At 34.0% G+C, this 21,422-nt stretch overlaps 3 protein-coding genes across 5 annotated transcripts in view; 1 reads left to right on the top strand and 2 right to left on the bottom strand.

Annotated features, from left to right (window-relative positions):
• Positions 1-867, top strand: part of dusp23b (dual specificity phosphatase 23b) — a 3,355-nt gene extending 2,488 nt beyond the window's left edge. The window contains exon 3 of the mRNA XM_051134095.1: positions 661-867. Coding sequence (XP_050990052.1) covers positions 661-849 — 189 coding nt within the window. The 3' untranslated portion in view covers positions 850-867. The remainder of the gene's footprint in view (positions 1-660) is intronic.
• Positions 868-1,026: 159 nt separating this feature from the next.
• On the bottom strand, positions 1,027-14,253 carry LOC127180128 (afadin). Its single transcript, XM_051134090.1, has 23 exons — positions 13,602-14,253; positions 12,672-12,864; positions 12,478-12,587; positions 12,219-12,373; positions 10,920-10,984; positions 10,607-10,809; positions 10,344-10,489; positions 10,174-10,268; positions 8,175-8,437; positions 7,883-8,026; positions 6,635-6,830; positions 6,410-6,501; positions 6,131-6,205; positions 5,726-5,791; positions 5,584-5,657; positions 5,361-5,479; positions 4,749-4,946; positions 4,593-4,672; positions 4,333-4,491; positions 2,590-3,324; positions 2,420-2,495; positions 2,272-2,332; positions 1,027-1,378 (listed from the first exon to the last, which is right to left on the bottom strand). The coding sequence occupies exons 1-23, from the start codon at positions 13,740-13,742 to the stop codon at positions 1,261-1,263; spliced, it is 3,564 nt and encodes a 1,187-aa protein (XP_050990047.1). The 5' UTR covers positions 13,743-14,253; the 3' UTR covers positions 1,027-1,260.
• A 193-nt stretch (positions 14,254-14,446) lies between these two features.
• Positions 14,447-21,396, bottom strand: slc22a3 (solute carrier family 22 member 3). 3 transcript variants are annotated; one of them, XM_051134093.1, is made up of 12 exons: positions 21,320-21,396; positions 20,622-21,239; positions 20,286-20,389; positions 19,988-20,142; positions 19,505-19,673; positions 19,250-19,367; positions 17,986-18,092; positions 17,671-17,885; positions 17,472-17,580; positions 14,995-15,107; positions 14,802-14,901; positions 14,448-14,718 (listed from the first exon to the last, which is right to left on the bottom strand). In XM_051134093.1, exons 2-12 carry the CDS (start codon positions 21,012-21,014, stop codon positions 14,634-14,636), a joined length of 1,668 nt encoding a protein of 555 aa, XP_050990050.1. In that variant the 5' UTR covers positions 21,015-21,239; positions 21,320-21,396; the 3' UTR covers positions 14,448-14,633. The 3 variants fall into 3 exon arrangements, with proteins under 3 accessions (XP_050990051.1, XP_050990050.1, XP_050990049.1); XM_051134094.1 differs by having other exon boundaries at positions 14,447-14,715; positions 20,622-21,352; XM_051134092.1 differs by having other exon boundaries at positions 20,622-21,352.
• Positions 21,397-21,422: the final 26 nt, after the last annotated feature.

Genomic DNA, 21,422 nt, shown 5'->3' on the forward strand with positions numbered 1-21,422 from the left:
CCTCTCTAAATGATTTAGCAGGTTCGACATGTTTTTTCCATAATTTAAACATCATAAATTTGCAAAACAGCGTATTCATTAGTACATTAACCGTGCAATCAATGCTGTTGTTTACATCTGAGAATCTCCAATATGGCCACGCATCCAGGTAACTGACCAAATTGTGAGGCAAGTGAAAAACCCTCTACACCACGAACCAATGCAGTTTTCGTCATTTGTTGTACACAAAACAAAGTTTATGTTTGTAACAAAGCGAATCTCTAAGCCAGTTATCACTTCAGTCTGTTTGACTCTAAATAACCTTAGCAAGTTATCGGATATGACTGCGATCATTATAATGTAAGCTTTGCTAAACAGTTGTAACATCATTTTACATCAACTTATTTTAACTAATCAAAACAATAACAGCACAAAAGCTGCCACCCGGCCATAGGACATTTTTTTTTATGTCGTTAGTGATATTCGCACTGATAAACCGATCATCTGTAATCATGTTTACAACGATGCGGCTCAAGTAATAGATTAATCCGCGCTCATTAGCGGTGCCGAAGCACAACGCACGTCATTACCAAAGTAATGTTACTCCGCCAGTAACTTGTAGGTTTAATCTTCAACCTCTAGAGGGCCAAAAGTTATACAGTAAGCTCTTGTCTTTGGCAGGCTGTTGGAGTGCACTGTTTGCATGGTTTTGGACGGACGGGAACAATGCTCGCCTGTTACCTGGTGAAGAGCAGGAAAATCACTGGAGTCGATGCCATTAATGAGATAAGAAGCATACGCCGAGGGTCCATTGAAACCAGGGAGCAGGAACAAATGGTGGTGCAGTTTTATCAACAAAACAAGGTGTAAAATGAGAAATGTTTATTTTTATCATGCAGAGATGTTTATGAATCATGTTATATAAAGCAATAAAGAATTATTTATTTCCAATGTATGCATTTGTTTTTGAAGACAAGTTGCTATCAGCTAAATATCTCTTGTAAAACCACTACAACATCCCTCTGTTTCCACTATGAATACATTCCTACAGTATATTACTATGGCACTATGTGAAAAATACTGGTGAATTCAGAAAGCGGGTCATGTTTAGTGACAGAAATGAAAAAGTGGCTCAGTATATATGAATTTACCTTATGTGTAAACAATTTTACAGCTTGCATGCAGCTTAGGAGGGTCCAGGAACATGAAATATTTAACCTTGTTTCTGTTTTAAGACACTATTGTCTGAATGATTGACAGTCTCCGAGGCTTGCCTTTTCATCAGGACACTTTGACTTTACTTGCAGTGACCATTGCCAAAGAAAACAGCTGCTGACGCTCCTTAAAGGTCAGATTCTCTGGGGATCGTTGTGTTTTTAAGCTTTTGTGATCTATTTCACTGTAAGAATATAAAAAAACCACACCTGATTACAATGAAATATTACAGGCCTCTCTAAACTTACAATATGTGAGTCTGGACCACAAAACCAGTCATAAGGGTCAATTTTTTGAAATTGAGATTTATACATCTTCTGAAAGCTGAATAAATAAGCTTTTTGTAAGGATAGGACAATATTTGGCCGACATACAACTATTTGAAAATCTGGAATCTGAGGGTGCAAAAAAAAATAAATAAATAAATAAATAAATAAATTGAGAAAATTACCTTTAAAGTTGTCCAAATGAAGTTCTGAGCAATGCGTATTATTAATCAAAAATTAGTTTTGATATATTTATGTAGGAAATTTACAAAATATCTTCATGGAGCATGATCTTTGCTTAATATCCTAATGATTTTTGGCATAAAATAAAAATAATTTTGACCCATACAATGTATTGTTGACCATTGCTACAAATATACCCATGCGACTTAACAACTAGTTTTGTGGTCCAGAGTCACACAAAAAGATGTCACAAAGGCTATATTAGAAAGGTAATTTAAAAAAGATTGTCTTTTTTTTTTCCTCCAGATTAAAATTCCAAGGCCTTTATATGTATTTTTTCATAACTTTTGGGTAACAAACAAAGACTACAGAAGTAATCACAACAAAACACACAGACATATTATACATATATCTAATTATACATATTAAATTCTGAATATTTTATGTAATTCATAACCGTATTTATTGGCTAAACTATTTTGTGCTTTATAATTGTATATGTACTTAAATTGAACTTAAAAGCCATGTGGGATTCAGTAAAAAACTGACAACAAGCCTCGCTCTTCCCTGTTTTGGAGAGTTAAACAGAATTGGTGTAAAGAATTAAGCATTTATAATTGAGACTCACCCGGAAGAGAACTTCTCAGATAAGGTTTTGTCACATCCTGCAGATTCATGTTTGACTCCATCTGCAGTTCCATAAATCAATATTAGACAAATGTATCAAGTCTGAGGCAATATTAATAAGTGAATGATTATAAAATATCATCCAGCACCTTTCAAACTGGCTTTTTGGATAAAAGGACCTTCCTTTTGCTGGTCAGCTGGTGTTTCAGTTTTTTCACACTTAACCTAGAATGGCATCAACAAAATTATAAATAGAGTTATAAAAGCTCATGCATATTAATAAACATTGTGATGCTTCAGTGCACACTTAACAACTCACCACTACACCACTTCCTGTTTGAAACAATGTCTGTTTTGCCCTTGAATTGCTCTCATCATCATCATCCACATCTTCATCACTGTTCTGGAACTCCTCTAGTCTCTTCTGAAACTGCAGCTCTAGAGAGAGTCTGCGCAGACGTTCACTCTCCTCAATGCTGCGCTGCACTTTGGCCTGCAGCTGCTGCACTTCCTGTTGCAGTAGGTTTGCAGTCTGTTGCTCATCCTGAGCGTCCAGCTTCCATGAATCTCCACCAGAGAGCTTTTTGATTTTGTCAGGCCCTTTCTGCTGAGGGTTCGCCCTTAGATGTGAGGGTAAGCTATTCTGCAATGTCTGCACAGATGATTGAAAGACGACTGTTTTTTTCTTCGGTAGCTGCTGTGGTCTTTGAGACGGTAGTCCATTGCTCTGTTTTTGATACCGATGATGTGCTGGAGATATAATTTGGGTCTCCATAGGCTGGCGGAATGTGCTAAATGAAAGACTGTTGGTTTGTGGTGTATATGGGACGTCTATTCGTTTCGGCTGCGATAGAGGCATGGACTGGGTGGATGTTGGGACCTTCCAGAGTCCGCTTCTTTGTCCCATGCTGGATAAACTGGAATCCATTGGACTTATGGTTGCAAGGCTGTTCCATTTGCTCATATCTTGCTGCTTCTTCAAGTACCTCGTTCTGTCCACTAGAGGACAACCTTTCTCTTCACTCCAGAGATTGTCTTGAGAACTTGCCTGTTTCTGTGGGATACAAAGGTATTCTTTGTGAATGTGGGTACAACATATGTGTATAAAATATTTAATAAAATGAAAATAATGATAATGATTAATTAAAAAAAAAAAACAGAAACGAAAATGATACATTAAAGATAAAATGAATAAAATAAAATAAATACATTATAATGTTCACATTCATTTCATACACTACCTGTCAAAAGTTTTTGAACAGTAAGATTTTTCTTTCTTTTCTTTTGTTTTTTTGTTATGTATATATATATATTTTTTTTTTTTTGTTTGTTTGTTTATTTAATTAATTTACTATTTAAAATAACCGCTTTCTATTTAAATATATATTTTTAATGTAATTTATTCCTGTGATCAAAGCTAAATTTTAAGCATTCTAAAAGCTTTTGTAATATTATACACTATACCAAAAAAGCTTGGAGTCAGTTTAATTTTTTTAAAGAAATTATGAGGGAAAAAATTGATTTAGCAAGGATGCTTCAAAATAGATCTTAAGTGATGATAAACCAAATATTTCTATTTCAGATAAATGCTGTTCTTCTGAACTTTCTATTCATCAAAGAAACCTGAAAAAAAATCTATTTAGCTGTTGTCAACATAATAAAAACAAATGTTTTTTGACCAGCAAATCAGAATATTAGAATAATTTCTGAAGGATCATGTGACTAAAATAATAATGCTAAAAATTCAGCTTTGAAATCACATGAATAAATTACTTTTTAAAATATATTTAAATAGAAAGCAGTTATTACAAATATTTCAAAATTTTATTGTTTGTGCTGTACTTTGGATCAAATAAATGCAGGCTTGTTGAGCAGAAGAGACTTTGAACTGGTAGTATATATATGAACAATATTAACTGGAGTAAAAAGTGTGACAACTAGCCCCAGTCTTCCCTATCTGCCAAGTGATTTTGCTTCTAGTGCAAAGCTTATGGAAGCACAAATATCAAACACAGCAATAAGAACAGACAGAACAAAGACAGGAAGTGCAACATACAAATACCATAAAGTTGATCTTTTGCTGATCCCTGGAGAATCTATCAATATGCGGAGGATGTTCGGTGGTTCTTGGTGTTTTATTGCTGTGAGGTTTGGATGTTGGCAGGGTCAAATATTCTCTGTGTAATGTCTCTGCATTTGAAAGAGTGTTTCTGGGTCTACCCTGGGGTGATATAAGTAATAATTAAGTTCAACAGTAAAAAACATGAGTCTGTTCATAAAGGTGATTATGTTAATAAACAAAAAACATTTATCTGTACTCACAGAATCCATGAGATCGTCAGTGGAGAAGGAAAACGTCATCTTTTCAGGGGGAACTGAATTAACAGGCATTTCCTGGTCATCTGACGGTAACAGAAAAAGAAATAGAGCGTAAACCAAAAAAATTAAAAATAAAAAAAAGCAAATATAAATACTCACATGCCAGGTTGGGATTGGAACGATACTCCAGTTTCTGTTTGAGCCCTTTCTGGTTTTGTTTTGTGTTTGCTCTGCTGATTGTGTGATGGTTTATAAATGTTTCTGATGGTCTTGATGGACCAGGAACAGATGGTTTGGCACTGTCGTGAAGATCAGAGACACTGGACCTCTGCTTGGAAGGTCCACCATTAACATGATCTAACAAATGTAAAACAGATTCGTATGATATGTTGGCTATATGAGTATTGAGTGAAACTTAAGTATTTCAAATGGTTCACACTACAAAACAGGATTTTCTTACTCAGTATTTTGTCTTGTTTTCCAGCATTCTAAACATATCTAAACATTCTGAGGTCAAAATACATTCACTTAAGAAGTAAAATGACATATTAAGACTTGTTTTCTGAAAATGCATAAAAATTAAGTGAGTTTTAGCCTAAAATAATAAAAGAAAACAGGACTTACTATCTTGTTATTTTGCTTCTCAAGTTAATTTATCTTGATTTAAGAATAATTAGATATTTTTACTAGAAAACAAGGCAAAAACACCAAGTAAAAAATCATGTTTTGTACTGCAGTGTATTATAAGGTAATTTGCTTAGCATTCAGTACCTTTACATGCTGTTTGTGGCGACTGGGTAAATACTCTCTCAAAACCATAATATACAGCTGCTGACTTGACAATTTCCAGTGCTACAACTGATCCAGTGTGCGTCATTATGTCTGCAGCCCTGAAGAGGATCAATAAAAATCAGTTTTTACTTCCAACAGATCTAGTCATGCACATAAGGCTCAAAAACACTAAATGGTTAAGAGATATTAAAGAGTGTTTTACCTTTCTTGCGACACTCCCACAAGACTTCTTCCATCCACACTCAATAACTGATCTCCTGGATTTAGTCTGCCATCCTTCATTAAAACAACAGTATATAATATGATGCAAATAGGTACATTTTTGTTATTTGCACAATACTGACCACATTTGCTGCTCCGCCCTGGACGACAGATTTGATAAAAATGCCAAGCTTATCCTGTCCAGCCCCCTGAAGGATATAATAAATCAATCTGAATACATTTGTAAAATAAGTTTTGATATTGTATTGTTATAAAATTATGGTAACACTTTACAACAAGGTCTCATTTGTTAATGCATAAGCTGATAAAGTTGACGGTGCATTTAAAAAAATATTAACACATAACTTTTGATTTAAAAAATGTATTAAATGTTGAAATTCACATTAAGACTACTAAATGCTGTAGTATTTAGTATTATTATTTACTGTTTATTTACACAGCGCTTTTTAACTATTGTCATGTTAATGTAAAAAAAAAATAAAATAAACCTTAACACCAAAATGACTTTAAATTGCACTTAGTCTTACCTTGGCAGCTACGATGCTCACTCCCATTCCACCATGCAAAGGTTTCTTTAGAGTAATTTTCAATGCTTCGGGTTTCTAGTATTGATGAAATAAAATTACAGTTGTGTTCAGAGTTAAGATATGTTAAATTAATTATAACAAGTGTATAAAGAGAATAATTCAGAAAAGCTTTAATATTAAAATAAATTAACCTCTTCTCCATAGTCCATATGTCATAACAGTTCTTGGCTGTTTTATAGGAATTAATAACTTAATTTCATCTGTAAATTAGCAACATACCCAAATTGAACCCTTTGTGGAGCGATCCAATGGGCCAAAGAAAATGGTCCAAGTCCCAACACAGTTAGAATGGGGAATTAATTTACAGTGACCTAGAAAAGATGCAAGTCCAGTGTTTTTTAATAACCATAGAAGAATTTAAGATACATGTATCTTTAACTATAGATTTTAAGTTTATATACTGACTTTACACTAACACAGAAGGAACAGTTAATGCTATATTACCTTTGCGACAGATGGGCTCTAAAAACTCCTGAAATCCCTTGGGAATGCCACGCATGGAATCGCATGAATATCCGTCCTCAGGCAACAGGAAAGGCAGGTGAAGGTCCAGTTCTTCTTCCAGTCGAATTTCTCCACCCTCTCCTCTCATAACATCTGTTGTGGTTTCTGCCAAAGCGGCTACACGCTCTATCAGTGCCTATGAACAACAAAATGAATGTAGTCTTTTTGGTGAGACAACCGAATAATTATGCGTACACTGCAAAATATGGTTTTCTTCCTTAGTATTGTTGTCTTGTTTTCCAGCATAAATACCTAAACACAGTACATTTACTTACAGAAAGAAGAAATTACAACTTTAAGTCTAGTTTTCTACAAAAATGTATTAAAAAGCTTAATTCAAACAAGTTTATTTTTCTGAACACATTTTTAAAAGTTAGTTTTATTGTTTTAAGCTTGTAATTGTTTTAAAATTTCAATAATTTTTTTTTTTTAGAAAACAAGACTTTCTCATCTCTTTTTGCTTCTTAAGTTGATGTAAGTAGATTTAAAAATGTTAAGATATTTGTACTAGAAAACAAGACAATAATATTAGTCTAAATATTCTTACATTATTTTAAAATCTAAAATCATTCTAAAAATATACAAAAAATAATTTTTATTTAAAGTTTATTTATTTTAGTTAATATTTCTGATGACATATTTCACACATATTTGAATATTTATTTGCTTAATTAATATATTAATAAAAGAATATTTAGACTTTTTTGCAGTGGATTTAACTAGGGGGGAAACAAGATTATTTTGACCTTTTTTACTTTTCTGACCATATCTACCATATTTAATATTTTTTCTTGTTTTAAGGTTAAATTTACTTTTTCAGAAAACAAGTCATTTTTAATGTCATTTTGCTTCTCAGGTTAATGTATCTTGATTTAAAAATGTTCAGATATGTGTACTGGAAAATAAGAAAAACACTTTTTAAGAAAGTAATTTTTCAATTAAAGAGTTAAGATGCAAAAGCCTCTAAGTGCCACCTGAAATTTTAATCTAAAATGAGCATTTTTATCAGGCTCCTATGTTTAGGTTTAGTAATTTAACTCTAATGGCAATGTATAGGTCCTTTTCTATGCAATTAAAGTGAAATAACTGAACATAATTATAGGAGCCTGATAAAAAAAGCTAAGCATCTGAACTCTTCAACTGTAGCTGTTTTGATTTTGATGAACGTTATCATTTTTCTTCACTTACTGGTGGATAGTGGGGTTGATTTGGGCTGTAGTGATATTTACTCATCAGTGCTCTTAGCTGTAGCGAGTTCAGCTTGTAGCATGTGGACTGAATCACCTGGGCATCTCGTGTCGAGTAAGAGGTCATGGTTAGAAGCATCGTCGCCTGAAGGGAGCAACATTTTTAAGGAAATAACCACGGATGTGTCAGATCTTTTGATGTTGATAAAGATCTAAATAATATCGTTCAAAACAGCAGTTACATCACTTTGCATGCTGTATTTCTCATCATCTAGTGTGTTTAGACACACTACCTGGATTACACGACTCAGATGGCAATCAACGGCCAGCTCCAGCCCTTGTCTTTCTGCCCAGGCCTCCACATGCCTCAGCCGCTGCCGCAGAGTTTTGCCCCAGTAGTTCGAGCACAGCGTGGATCCTGGCGCAGTGAGCCGGTTCAGGATCCAGGCCCCCATGAAGTGAAAGAGTTTAGAAAAGAGCTGGATGCTCAGAGCAGGGTTGACCCGACACATTCGGAGCAAACTCATGGTTTTTATGAGAGTGTTCAAGATGCCTTCTAAAACACAAATTCAGAACAGAACAGATTATTTGCAACAGTACACATGTCAGCATCTTTAATCCAGATGTTTTAGCATCTGAAGCAACTTAAAAGGAATAGTTCACCCAAATATGAAAATTTGCTGAAAATGTATTCACCCTCAGGCCATCCTGAAGATGAGTTTGTTTCTTCATAGAAACAGATTTGGAGAAATGTAGCATTACATCACTTGCTCGCCAATGGAACCTCTGTAGTGAATGGGTGCCGTCAGAGTCTATAATTCATAATAATGCTGTGAAAAAAGTCCATCTCCCGTTGTCCTCTCTCATCAAAATCCACCCACATGTTTGTTAATGGACTGTTTTGGCTTGTTAATGGTTCTTGATCTGTGCAGATTTTTCTCCTGATTCAGGTGAGACCACTTTTTACTGGGGAAAGCAATATTATGGATGGAGGACTATCATTTAAGCCTATTTCAAAACAACAGTTTTAAGTTAAAAATGCTTTATTGATGGGCTTGTTTCTCACAGACACACAACTTCATAAAATATTAATTGATGGACTGGAGTGGTGTGGATTACTTGTGGATTATTGTAATGTTTTTAATCAGCTGTTTGGACTCTCATTCTGACGGCACCCATTCACTGCAGATGATGTAATGCTACATTTCTCTAAATTTGTTCTGGTGTACAAACAAGCTCATCTACATAGTAAACTTTTAACAAATTTTCATTTTTAGGTGAATCATTCCTTTAAGGTTGAGCTTTTTTGCTAAATTGCTAAATTAAAGTATACTGATCAGGAAAACAAAAATACTAAGTAAGAAAATCATCTTTTGCAGGAAGCATCAACTGACTGACATGCAAAGAACTTGCTTTACATGCCATTTAATAGCAGCTGAATGATTAGCTCACTTCCCGAGCAAAAATTTACAGATAATTTACTTGCCTCCTTGTCATCCAAGATATTCATGTCTTTCTTTCTTCATTTGTAAAGAGACTTTTTAAATGAGACTTTTTAAATGCTTGTTTTGTTGAGCTCTGCGAGGCAAATACGTACTCTGTGCAGTCCAGTTCAATACAGTTAGGGTACGTCGAAAAACTCCCATCTCATTTTCTCCTCCAACTTCAAAATCGTTCTACATCGCTGTTTTAACTTTTTTGTAAAGGGCATTTGACCTTTGCACGTTCACTTTGTAAACACTGGGTCGGTACCTCTGCAGCAACGTAGGTCAATTTTGAAGTTGGAGGGAAAAAGTTGGGAGTTTTTCGATAAACCCTAACTGTATTGAACTGGAATGCACAGAGTACATGCAAAGCTAGACAAGACGAGCATTTGAAAAGTATATAAATTGTAATTTTTTAAAGAAAATAACTGATTATTTCACTAGCTAAGACCCTTCTTCCTCTGGATCCACTGGATCTAAAGTCCTTTGAAGCTCCATTTAAACTGCATTTTGGAAGTTTAAACTCATAGAAGTCCACTATATGGAGAAAATTCCATGTTTTCCTCAAAAAACAATTACTTTACGACTGAAGAAAGAAAGACATGAACATCTTGGATGACAAGGACGTGAACAAATTATCTGTACATTTTTGTTCTGGAAGTGAACTAATCCTTTAATCTGAATTAGATGACACCATAATAGTAGATCGGACAAAATGCATTCAAAATAGACCACAGTATGTGTGAATGGTTGTACAGATAACACCAAAAATATTTTGCGACTACTGTGTAATTACAAAACATTTTACCTATTTCCTTTGTCTGAGTCGTTTCCTTTTTTACATCAGCAAAGAATGCAGGCAAGTGGTTTTCAAGATCAACCTGAAGCCGATGTGACAGGTACCTGAGGAAACATTAATGCTTAATTAAATACTGAAAATACATCGCCCTTTCTGCAAACATCACGCTTTTATCATACCAGAAAGCCTGCTGCACAAGCTGAGCGAGAGTGTTTTGAGCCTGGAGCGTGATGGGACACAGATCTCTGTCCCGTCTGATGAAGTACAGGAGCTCAGATGCGTTGGCCATCCAGAAGGCAAGAGCCACTGCAATGTTCCTCTGTTTCTAAAGGGGAATCACAGACACAATTGAGGAAACTATCAGAGAATTACTTTGTGATATATAAAGTCTTGATGTCATGAAGTACATCACACATTTGTATAATTACAGAATTTAATCTACCTGAATGACGTCTTGAATCAAGTGCACAATCTTGTCAAATATCATGCAGACTTTCTGTTCAGTCTGCTCAGGTTTATTCCTTTGCCCGGCTTGGCTGGTTAAAAATCGCCCAAACAGATAAAACACATACGCAGGCGAGAGCCTGAAGTGAATTGTGGCGCTGTTAATGTCATTTATCACAGCAAGCAAGAAAGATTCCTCATCTAAAATAGAAATCAATAACAAAATGTAAATGACCAGAGAGAAAAGCAGAGAGAACTGTATATTTGTGCAGACTGGATGATTTTATTATCCCCAGGATAGACAACTGTACTTTTTTCCTTTAAAGAAATGCTGAGTGGGAGATTCCATTTCACTTCCAAGTAGTCTTGTGTCATGCTGTAATAAGGAAAAAATATACTTATTACATACTAAATATTATATATATTATACTTGATCCAGAACAAAAAGCGAAAACGTCAGGAGTGTTTAATTTCACACAGGTGAGTACCCAGTTTAAGCTACAGCAATCTATCACGCCACGTTAAAGAGCACCAAAACAGTATTTATTGATTGATTTTTCTAATGAAATGGACAGAATGTGAAATCTGATACTTTTTCAACAAAGCACAAAGATTGCAATTTACTGAATGGGAGGCGCACTATGTACTGTTCATTCATCAACTGAAAACAGCATAGACCAAAAGATCGACTGATATTTAACAATCTATATTGTTTCATAAAAATGAGAATCTATTAAAATCGAAAAATATGTTAGTGTCCTTTGTTGTGTTATTGTGTTAATGTGTTATTATAATCAAAATATTAATAAATTAATTAAGTAATATGACGGGTAATAATAGATTATGACGGAACCTCCGATATATATATATATATATATATATATATATATATATATATATAGCTATACTTAATGCTTTGTATAGCATTGTATACATTTAGAAAAAGAGTTTGGATAGATTTACTGATTTCAGCAAATGGCAAATAAAAAAAAAATCATGAAAATAATAATAGTGAAAATATCAGTCAACTATGAATGTATTAATTAGTTATGATTTTATATGTCCTTCAGCTATTACATTAACATATTAAAGTGACATTTTACTTGTAGTGCAAATTACAATATGAGTAAAATGTCACTTTAATATGCTTGAATATTTCATATGCTTTAATATTTATTATGTTTTATTATATGCAGAGTCATTTAAAAACAGATCTTTTTTTATGATATTTTCTGGTTATAGGTTTTTTGGAGAATCTTTTTATTTGGCATTTGTGTTTTGCATGTGTCTTTGCTATCTTTATCTATCTGTCTATCTGTTTATCTATCTATCTCTCTGTCTGTCTGTCTGTCTTCTTTAAATACACCAGATTTTAGATTTGCACACTTAAACATTTGATGCCTGATTTTCTTTTTAAAATAGATTAATGGTCACAATAAACTAATTAGGTTTTTACGTATAGCTTCATGTCTTGTTTTGATTAAAGAAAAGGACTTGTAACAGCTCTCAACCTGAAAATGTCCCTTTTATATGTACAAATGTTTCATCATAAGAAAAAATCTCTTTTAGGTTAATATTATCTTAATATGTTCAAAAGAGTGACTTCCTACCTGTTTGCTTTACTTTCAGAGACATTGTTCTCCACTGTGTTACTGCTAGAAACTTCTTTTTTCTTCTCTTTGTTTTTAGTCTTCTCTTTCCTTGATAATGTCCTCTTGAAATTCTCGATTACTCCAACTTTTTCCTTATTTTCCAAACAGCCAATCTAAGAAAAAAACATTTTTTTAGTTCACCGCAAAATTCTGATCTTTAACACATATTTGATATAACAATTCATGGATGTAGTAGAATAGCTGTGACATCACACACCTGTAAAGATACACAACTGTCACTCCTCAAGACAAATCGGCCATCTGTGTCTTTATTCCAGTTGAGTTGAACCACCAAGGGCTTTTCTGAAAGGTTCAGTTGTCTTTCCTCTAAATGGCAAAAACACAGAACATTAAGTGAATGGAAGTGTGTAATGTCTCCCAAGCATGATTTAAATTCTGTCCTGCTGTCACCTTCATTTTTTAAGACCTCATATAATGAATATGAGGAAGGTTGTGAGGTCCCATCGTGTTGAAACTTCTCCAGCAGGGTTTCAATGACCTCTTGTGTGGTAGAAGTGCTTGAGATGCAAATGCATTTGGTGGCACAGTTCCCTGAAATATGGTCTTGGAAGGAGAAACGAATAACTCCATGGAATACAGAGTCCTAAAGAATAAAAAGGATTATTAAATTGTGATGACAGAAAGAAGCAAGCAAACTTTTTAGAATCTAAATTTATTCTATCAGCAATGAGAATAAATAGAAAATGTGAAAGGCAAACTAAATTAAATAAAAAAATAAAAACACATCAAATTTCTTTAATATCTCAATTTTTTATTCTAGACAGTAATGAGATTACATGGAAAACATGAAATGCAACCTAAATCAAATAAAAAAAAAACAAACAAAAAAAAACCAAATGACACTTCCTAAATATCTCAAATGTTTATATTAGAAAGCAATGGAAAAAATTAGAAAATCACAAATGAAGTTTCTTTAATGTTTTAATTATTTATCTTAGACAGCAATTATATTAAATAGAAATTGTTCAATTAAATTAAATTATTAAATTTAATTTAAAAAAAAAAAAATTTAAATTTCTTTATCTCAATTTTTTATACTCCAGCAATCCTAGACTCAGATTTTTCTCCAAAGTAAAAAACTCCAGGAATCTCACACATTTCTGAACTATTTCTCAAAATGTGCTCAGATTTGCCAAGACTTGCATTCACAATTTTTTTACTTCTTCCTCATTATGAAATTTAGTAGAATCATGAGGCAGAATTAAAACTTTGAAAGTGCAATAAATTTCTACTCAGAACAGCCTGAAAGCATAAAATTGCAGTTCTAACGTTACAAAACCTATTTACAAAAGTCTAATCTTTAAAAAGAAAAGTGTTCACCTCATCAGGTTCAGTGATCTCAAACAGGCTGAGTCGGTTTGAATTCCACTGTCGGATTTTTTCCTGAAGTCTCCTGTGCTCTTCTGGACCCGTCTCAGCATCATGACCCAAATCAACAACATTTCTTTGCTTTTGCTTCATATCTTAATGATTTTAGCTTATCAGATGTTGTTTTATTTAAAAGAATAATCGACCAACTTGGTTTCAAAATGAAGCAGAGCTTTTGAGGCTCACTAAACTTCACATTATTCTCACATCAAATGCCTAGCACTGATGTTTTCCAGCCTGATTAACATGTAGACGGATGGTTGATCGTTTGTTTTTGTCCCACACAGCAGTTGAAAGACTAACCTCATTTCCCATGATTTCCTAATGTATAGGGCTACAATAACAGAGGGCCCTAATTTGTCCATCCAAGCCTAATTTAAAGGAAATGCTCTACTTTTTAGTGCCCAGTTGATTGTGAACTAATTATTTTTGTCCAGTACATTCAGTGGAAAAAGAATTACAAAATCTGCTTTGCTGAACTACAATGACTAGATTGGGTGTTGCTAAACGTGCCCAAAATAATGAATACAATGAATGAATGAACGTATAACATAATGAAAGCAAATTTACAGGTCACCACACGTTAATTAGCATAAACTATTGTTTGCAGATAAAAGCATTTCTTCATTAAAAGTGAGTTTCATGGATGGCTGGATGAGAGTTATGAGGATGAATATAAAACAGACCACATCACCCAGAATGTGAACAATGAAAAATATATAGACACATTAGATATTAAATATGAGGATATACATTTAATGAACAAAAAATATAACTAACAAATAAGCAAATAAAGCATTAAAAGTGTAGGAATATGGCATATTTAAAAATCTGTTGTCTAAAAGCATCTGGACAAACCTAAATTTTCAGTTTTTCTTTTGTATGCATACTGCATATGTGATATTATGGTACTATTACTGTACTGGACATGCTATCAACCACACATTTTACAATTACATTTATTGTTTGCAAATGAAATAATTTCTAGGATGTTTTCTCAGCTGCTTTCATTGAAACAATGTTTATTTCAGGAAACTGAGCCCCGTCTTTTTCCTTGTGTTTGCGCCTGCTAAAGAACATATGACATTATTAATGGACTAAACTAATAGCTATTACCTATTATTTATTAACTAAAAGCAAAACTGAACCTACCTTCTCATGTTTTCCACATCATCCACAGTTTCTGGCAGATCAACACCTCTCATTTCCGGTAGAAGCATCACTAGTCCACTGTACAGAACAGACATGGCACCTGTATACAGTGACAGAGAGAGAAACATGAGTCAATAATAAACATGATGATATTATTTGTACTTCGATTTCTGAAATTGAAATGACTTCTCACCATAGACGAAGAGCGGAAGCTCTTGCCAAATACTAGCTAATCTGTACAGAATAAACGGAGCAACAACTGCCCCAATGTCACTGGCTGAAGAGCACACAGATACACCTAAGTTTCTGTAATATGCAAGAGAAATATGTAAACTACTAACAAAAAGAAACATTCAATTTTTGTTTACAGAAACACTACATAAATGTGACCCTGGACCACAAAACCAGTCATAAGTAGCACAGGTATTTTTGTAGCAATAGTCAACAATACATGGTATGGGTCAAAATGCCAAAAATCATTATGTTATTAATTAAAGATTATGTTCCATGAACATATTTTGTAAATTTCCCACTGTAAATATATCAAAAATTAATTTTTGATTAGTAATATGCATTGCTAAGAACTTCATAATGTACCCACCCCTTGTCACCCAAGATGTTCGTGTCTTTCTTTCTTCAGTCATAAAGAAATTATGTTTTTTGAGGAAAACATTTCAGGACTTTTCTCCATATAATGGACTGATATGGTGCCCCGAGTTTGAACTTTCAAAATGCAGTTTAAATGCAGCTTCAAACGATCCCAAATGCAGTTGTAAATGATCAAAATCGAGGAAGAAGGATCTTATCTAGCAAAACAATCGGTTATTTTCAAAAAAATAATACAATTTATATACTTTTTAATGTTAACGCTCGTCTTGTCTTGCTCTTCCTGAACTCTGTGTATTCTGGCTCAAGACAGTTAGGGTATGTCGGAAAACTCCAATCGTATTTTCCCCCTTAACTTCATAATCGTCCTATATCGCCATTTTACCTTTTTGTTAAGGTTTTTTGGTCTTCTTTGCATGTTCACTTTATCAAAGACTGGGTCGGAACTTCTGCACTGATGTAGGATGATTTTGAAATGATTTTTTAAGTTGAGGGAGAAAATACGGCCTGAGTTTTTCTACATACCCTAACTGTCTTGAGTCAGAATACACAGAGTTCAGGGAGAGCAAGGCAAGACGAGCTTTTGGCATTAAAAAGTATATAAATTGTATTTTTTTATGAAAATAACCGATCGTTTTTCTAGATAAGACCCTTCTTTCTTGGCTGGGATCGTTTACAACCACAATTGGGATCAATTGAAGCCGCATTTAAACTGCATTTTGTAAATTCAAACTCGGGGCACCATAGCAGTCCATTATATGGAGAAAAATCTTGAAATGTTTTCCTTCAAAAAACAATTTCTTTACGACTGAAAAAAAAAAGACATGAACATCTTGGATGACAATGGGGTGAGTACATTATATGTGAATCTTTGTTTTGGAAGTGGACTTCTCCTTTAAAGGTGATTTTCTGAATATTTTGATTATTTTGCACCCTCAGATTCCAGATTTTCAAACAGTTGTATTTCAGCCAAATAACAAACAAAATTTAGCCTTCTGACTGGTTTTGTGGTCTTGGGTCACAAATAAGTAAATAGTCACACTTTTTTTAAGGTCCAATTCTCAGTATCAACTAGCTATTAACTATGACTTTTGCCTCAATAAACTCCTAATTTGCTGCTTATTAGTAGTTAGTAGGGTAGTTTTAAAATATGGTCATGCAAAACAAGGCATTAATATGCACTTTATACATACTAATAAACAGCAAATATGCTACTATAGTTAATAGTGGAAATTGGTCTTTAAAATAAAGTGTCACCTAAAATACTAATCAAGAAAAAGAAAATTCATCAAAACAAACTTTGAATTTCAAGGCCTTGCACAAACGTTTTAAATAGTTTGATATTTAAACTACATTCATTCTCATTTAGCTTGCAGAACTGGACATTTTAAAGCTTGAAGGCTATATATTGGGTTTGAAAACATTTATGCATTGCTGTATGGTTGCTGAAGTGGTGTGAGTAGTATTTAATGTACTTGCTGGGGTTTTGCTGATTTCTATGGTATTGATAGATCAATCAATGGGATATTCAGTTTATAGGGATATTCATTCCTTTAAAACCTTAAGTCTGCTCTCTAAAGATAAAGCAACTCAAGTCAGAACAGGTTGAAGGACTGTGCCAATTTTAGTTTATGTAGCTAGAAAGATAAACAGGGAGAAGTAGTTGTAGTCTCTGGTTTGATCCCAAGCCCAAATGTGTAAAAAAAAAATGCTAACCAAAGATGGTACTGAAACACTTTAGGGACAAATTCTCACTATTAACTAGTTACTTATTACCATGCATATTGCTAGTATTTTGGCTGTTTATTAGTACTTATAAAGCACATATTAATGTCTTGTTCTGCATGGCCATATTTTAGATCTCTTACTCATATCTGAACTAACAACTACCACACAAACTAATAATAATCAGCTAATTAGAAGTTTACTGAGGCAAAAGTCATAATTAACTGTTAGTTAACAGTGAGTACAAATATTTGGCTTTCATTTCAGTGGATTATGTGATTAACAACAGCGTTAACACACTTTTTGTTTCATATCCATTGATAAAAGACTGATAAATACCTGAGCGGTGTTGGATACAGTTCTGTATTGGCAAAATTCACAGTCTCATTCCCAATAGCAACCGCCAGTCTGCCGATTATAGCAATGGTTCTTTTGAGCCATGAAACATCTTCAAAAAGAAATTGATGAACACTGAATGACTCATTTTTAGATAAAACATTAAACGAACTGCTAAAATGTGTCTGGAAGTGTAGCTTACTCGGTGGAATAAACGGCACAGCTAAACAAGCGGCCCCTCCAATGAAATTGACTGTTGCCATGAGAGGGCGTCTGCCAATTCGGTCGACTAAGAAATAAAATATAATTCCAGTTGGAAGCTCCACCACAGCTGAGATGAGAAAATCTAGGAAAACATTATCTCCAGTGATTCCCAAACGTAACACCAAACCCTGGAACACCACTGCACCGGTAAACCTGCAGAAAGAGGATGCAATAAAAACCATATTATTATACATATTATACTGCGTATATAGTGCATTTGATGCCTTAAGAGGTGTATTTAGGGACAGCTCACCATGCATATATCAAGATGAGGGTGTGCTTTCTCATTTTAGGAGTCTTAAATAAATCTTTATATGAAGGGCGGGTGATTTCCTCTTGTTTTTCTATCAGAAGATCCATCTAAGAAAAAAAACAAAACACGAAATAGTTGCTTTTTAATACATACAACAGTGTTTTTCGGAGCACTGGTGTAGAACTTGAAACACATTATTGTACACTGACACAACAAGCACCAATCCCTGATGTGAACTGGGACAAATTAAGCAAAAATAAATTTCCAGGTCATCTGTATGGCTCCATCATAATGTTATTTTTAGCAGAAAAATTACTGGAAAAAAGGGATTTTCTTGTAGGCGTTTTAAGCATACTGTTGAAGAAGAAAAGCTTCATCTTTCTATACATTTCGATAAAAAAATACCATCAATTTAGTCTGTTTTTTAAATATATTTTCAAAATATTTATTATTATTTAAAACAGTTAAGTACATTTTTTCAGGATTCTTTGATGAATAGAAAGATCCAACGATCAGCATTTATCCGAAATTAAAAGCTTTTGTAACATTATACACTTCGCCGTTCAAAAGCTCAGAGTCAGTATAATTTTATTTTATTTATTTATTTATTATGAGGGGGAAAAGAGAGAAATTAATCCTTTTTTATTTAGCAAGGATGCTTTAAATTGATCAAAAGTGATGATAAAGACTTTTATAATGTTACAAAAGATTTCCATTTCAGATATATGCTGTTCTTCTGAACTTTCTGTTCATCAAAGAAACCAGTTTTCAACATAATAAATGTTTTTGGAGTAGCAAATCAGAATATTAGAATGATTTCTGAAGGATCATGTAACTGGAGTAATGATGCTAAAAATTCAGCTTTGAAATCACAGGAATAAATTACATTTTAAAATATATTCAAATAGAAAACAGATATTTTAAATAGTACAAATATTTTTTAAAAGTACTGATTTTGGTGTACTTTGGATCAAATAAATGCAGGCTTGGTGAGCAGAAGAGTCTTCTTTAAAAAACATTAAAAATCTTACTGTTCAAAAACTTTTGACTGGTAGTGTATACACAATATTTATTTTTATTTCTTTCTTTTTTTACAATTAAAATTTAAATACAAATATAAAAATTATCTGAATGCATATCATATTGTAATTATGACATCCAAACTATGTAAGAACGTCCTAGAAGGATATAAAGGCATTAACAAACAAACGAACACTGGTTATATTACAACAATGTGTTTGATAAATAGTCTGAGTCTAATTACCTCTTGAAAGTCTTCAGGAAGTGATCTTTTATTGCATTTGGCGATGCTCTCAACAATTTTTACAGCTTCTTTTGTCTTCCTCTGTGACAGCAACCATCTGGGAGACTCTGGAATAACCCTGTTACAACATTAATGTCTGGCATACCCATACATAACTTCTACATAACTTATGTAGAACGACTAAAAAGAACCTTTGTTTCAAATGTGATTAAGAATCACTCATAAATATGTTATCGTTCCATTGCAAGCAATTACCAGTGATAGATCAGAAAGATGAATGTTGGTAGAGTCATTGCCAGCTGTAGGTTTTTCCACGAAGGAATATAATACGCCAGAGCAGGAAGGAGCACCAAACCCAACGAGTACAGCGTACGGGACATAACGGAGACAAATTTCCTGTTGTTTGATCCAAAGAATTCGATAACTGTTTCAAAAAAAGGAAAATATATCAAAAATGTAGTTCAGACAGTAGTGCATAGTGCTAGCAACTCCAAGGTCATTGGTTTGCTTCCCAAAAAAAGAACTGATAAAATGTGCAACTTGTATGCAACGCATAGAAGTATCTAACAAATGCATGAATACAACATAAAACAAGTTTGCAATCTTAAAGCTCTACAGAGCTAGATGTCCACTTGTGTTGAACAAGTAGTCATATTGAACTACTTACTTAGAGTTTTAGTCTCATGTTAATTCATGTACTTAACAAATAGCAGCTAGTAAGGCATCTTATGCACCCACCTAACACATATGTGGCGGTCCATGCTCCTTTGGCAAAAAAGCCTTGCAAACATCGAAAGAACAAGAGCAGGGGATAATAAGATGAAAAAATAATGCATACCCCAGAAACTCCAAGGCCAAATATTGAGACAATAAAACAAGATTTTCTCCCAAACCTGTAAAGAAAAAAGCTATTATTGTCAAGCTAGCTAGTCAAGTCTGGCATGCATTTATGCCATGATAGTAAATGCAACTCCTGTTTTTTTAATGCAAATTAAATATAACATGCTGCTACATGATGAAATATGAAAAAAAATACCTGTCAGCTAAGTATCCGGTCACGAGAGCACCTATAAAAAACCCACCAGCTAAGGATACCTGGTTCAGGTCTGCGAGCCAAGAGTCTTCACAAACCAATGAAAACTAGGATACATTAAGGGGAGGTAAACAACGATCTGACTGCAAAACTAAATTAAAACGTGCATGCATGTATTTAGACACTTTACTAAGCAGTTGTGTTTTACCTTTAAACACTGATCGGTTACATTTTAAAGCATGCAAACGCAAGGCAAGCAAATGCACGTTAATGATTTGCTACTTTCACTTCAGTTTAAAGTCACTTTTTAAGCAAAGCTGCCACAATAATTATTCTCACCTCTGTTACAATAGTGGTCCGGTTCTCATTAAAGACCCAGCCTTCAGTACAGGAGGATAGATTTGTGCTGTTGGTGAAAATGGACCGGTCGATGGAGATATTACAGGTGAGTGCGCTCCCGTTCCAAAGCGAGTCAAACTTTACGCAGTTACTAAACGCGCCACGGGAACCAGTGCGGGGAACTGTCAGGTCCCGCACTTGCTCCTCAGAGAAACCACACTTGTCTTGAAGACCCGCGGTTTTACACCAGTGATCCGGCGAATAACCCAGGAATACAACTCCTATTAGCACAAATGCGAGTAGCAAAATAGGCAAAGACCCTAAGAGAGAGATTCTCTTCTGGTAAAACCCAAAATCACCAGCGTGTTGGAGAAGTTCGTCAAAATTAGACATCCTTGTAAGGGTTTTGTGGAAGCAGTTAAACCCCTATTTCATCATACAGACTGTTGTTGACACTTTAGTTTGGACGTTTGGTGTGGTTTACAGCAGATACTCCAGACTCAGAAGCATTTAAAGGGCTGCGGAGGTGGAGTTATGAAACATTAAGAACCTGTTCAAAGTTCCCCCGCGTCATATGAGGAAATAATATAGTCAAAATCGATTTGAGATGTCCGAAACCTGTGTTAGGTGTTAAAGAAAGGTGATGTAAGATGTAAGATGTATTTTTTTTAATACTATACATAAAATGTGCCTTTTACCTGACAGATATCAATCAAACAGATGTCGTAAGAAATCAGCTGTCTCTGTATTAAGATAGACTTTGGAAACAGAGCGGTGGCCCGCGTTTTTAGACGAATCACA

The sequence above is a fragment of the Labeo rohita genome, chromosome 17 (assembly GCF_022985175.1).
Source record: "Labeo rohita strain BAU-BD-2019 chromosome 17, IGBB_LRoh.1.0, whole genome shotgun sequence".
Lineage (NCBI taxonomy): Eukaryota > Metazoa > Chordata > Actinopteri > Cypriniformes > Cyprinidae > Labeo > Labeo rohita.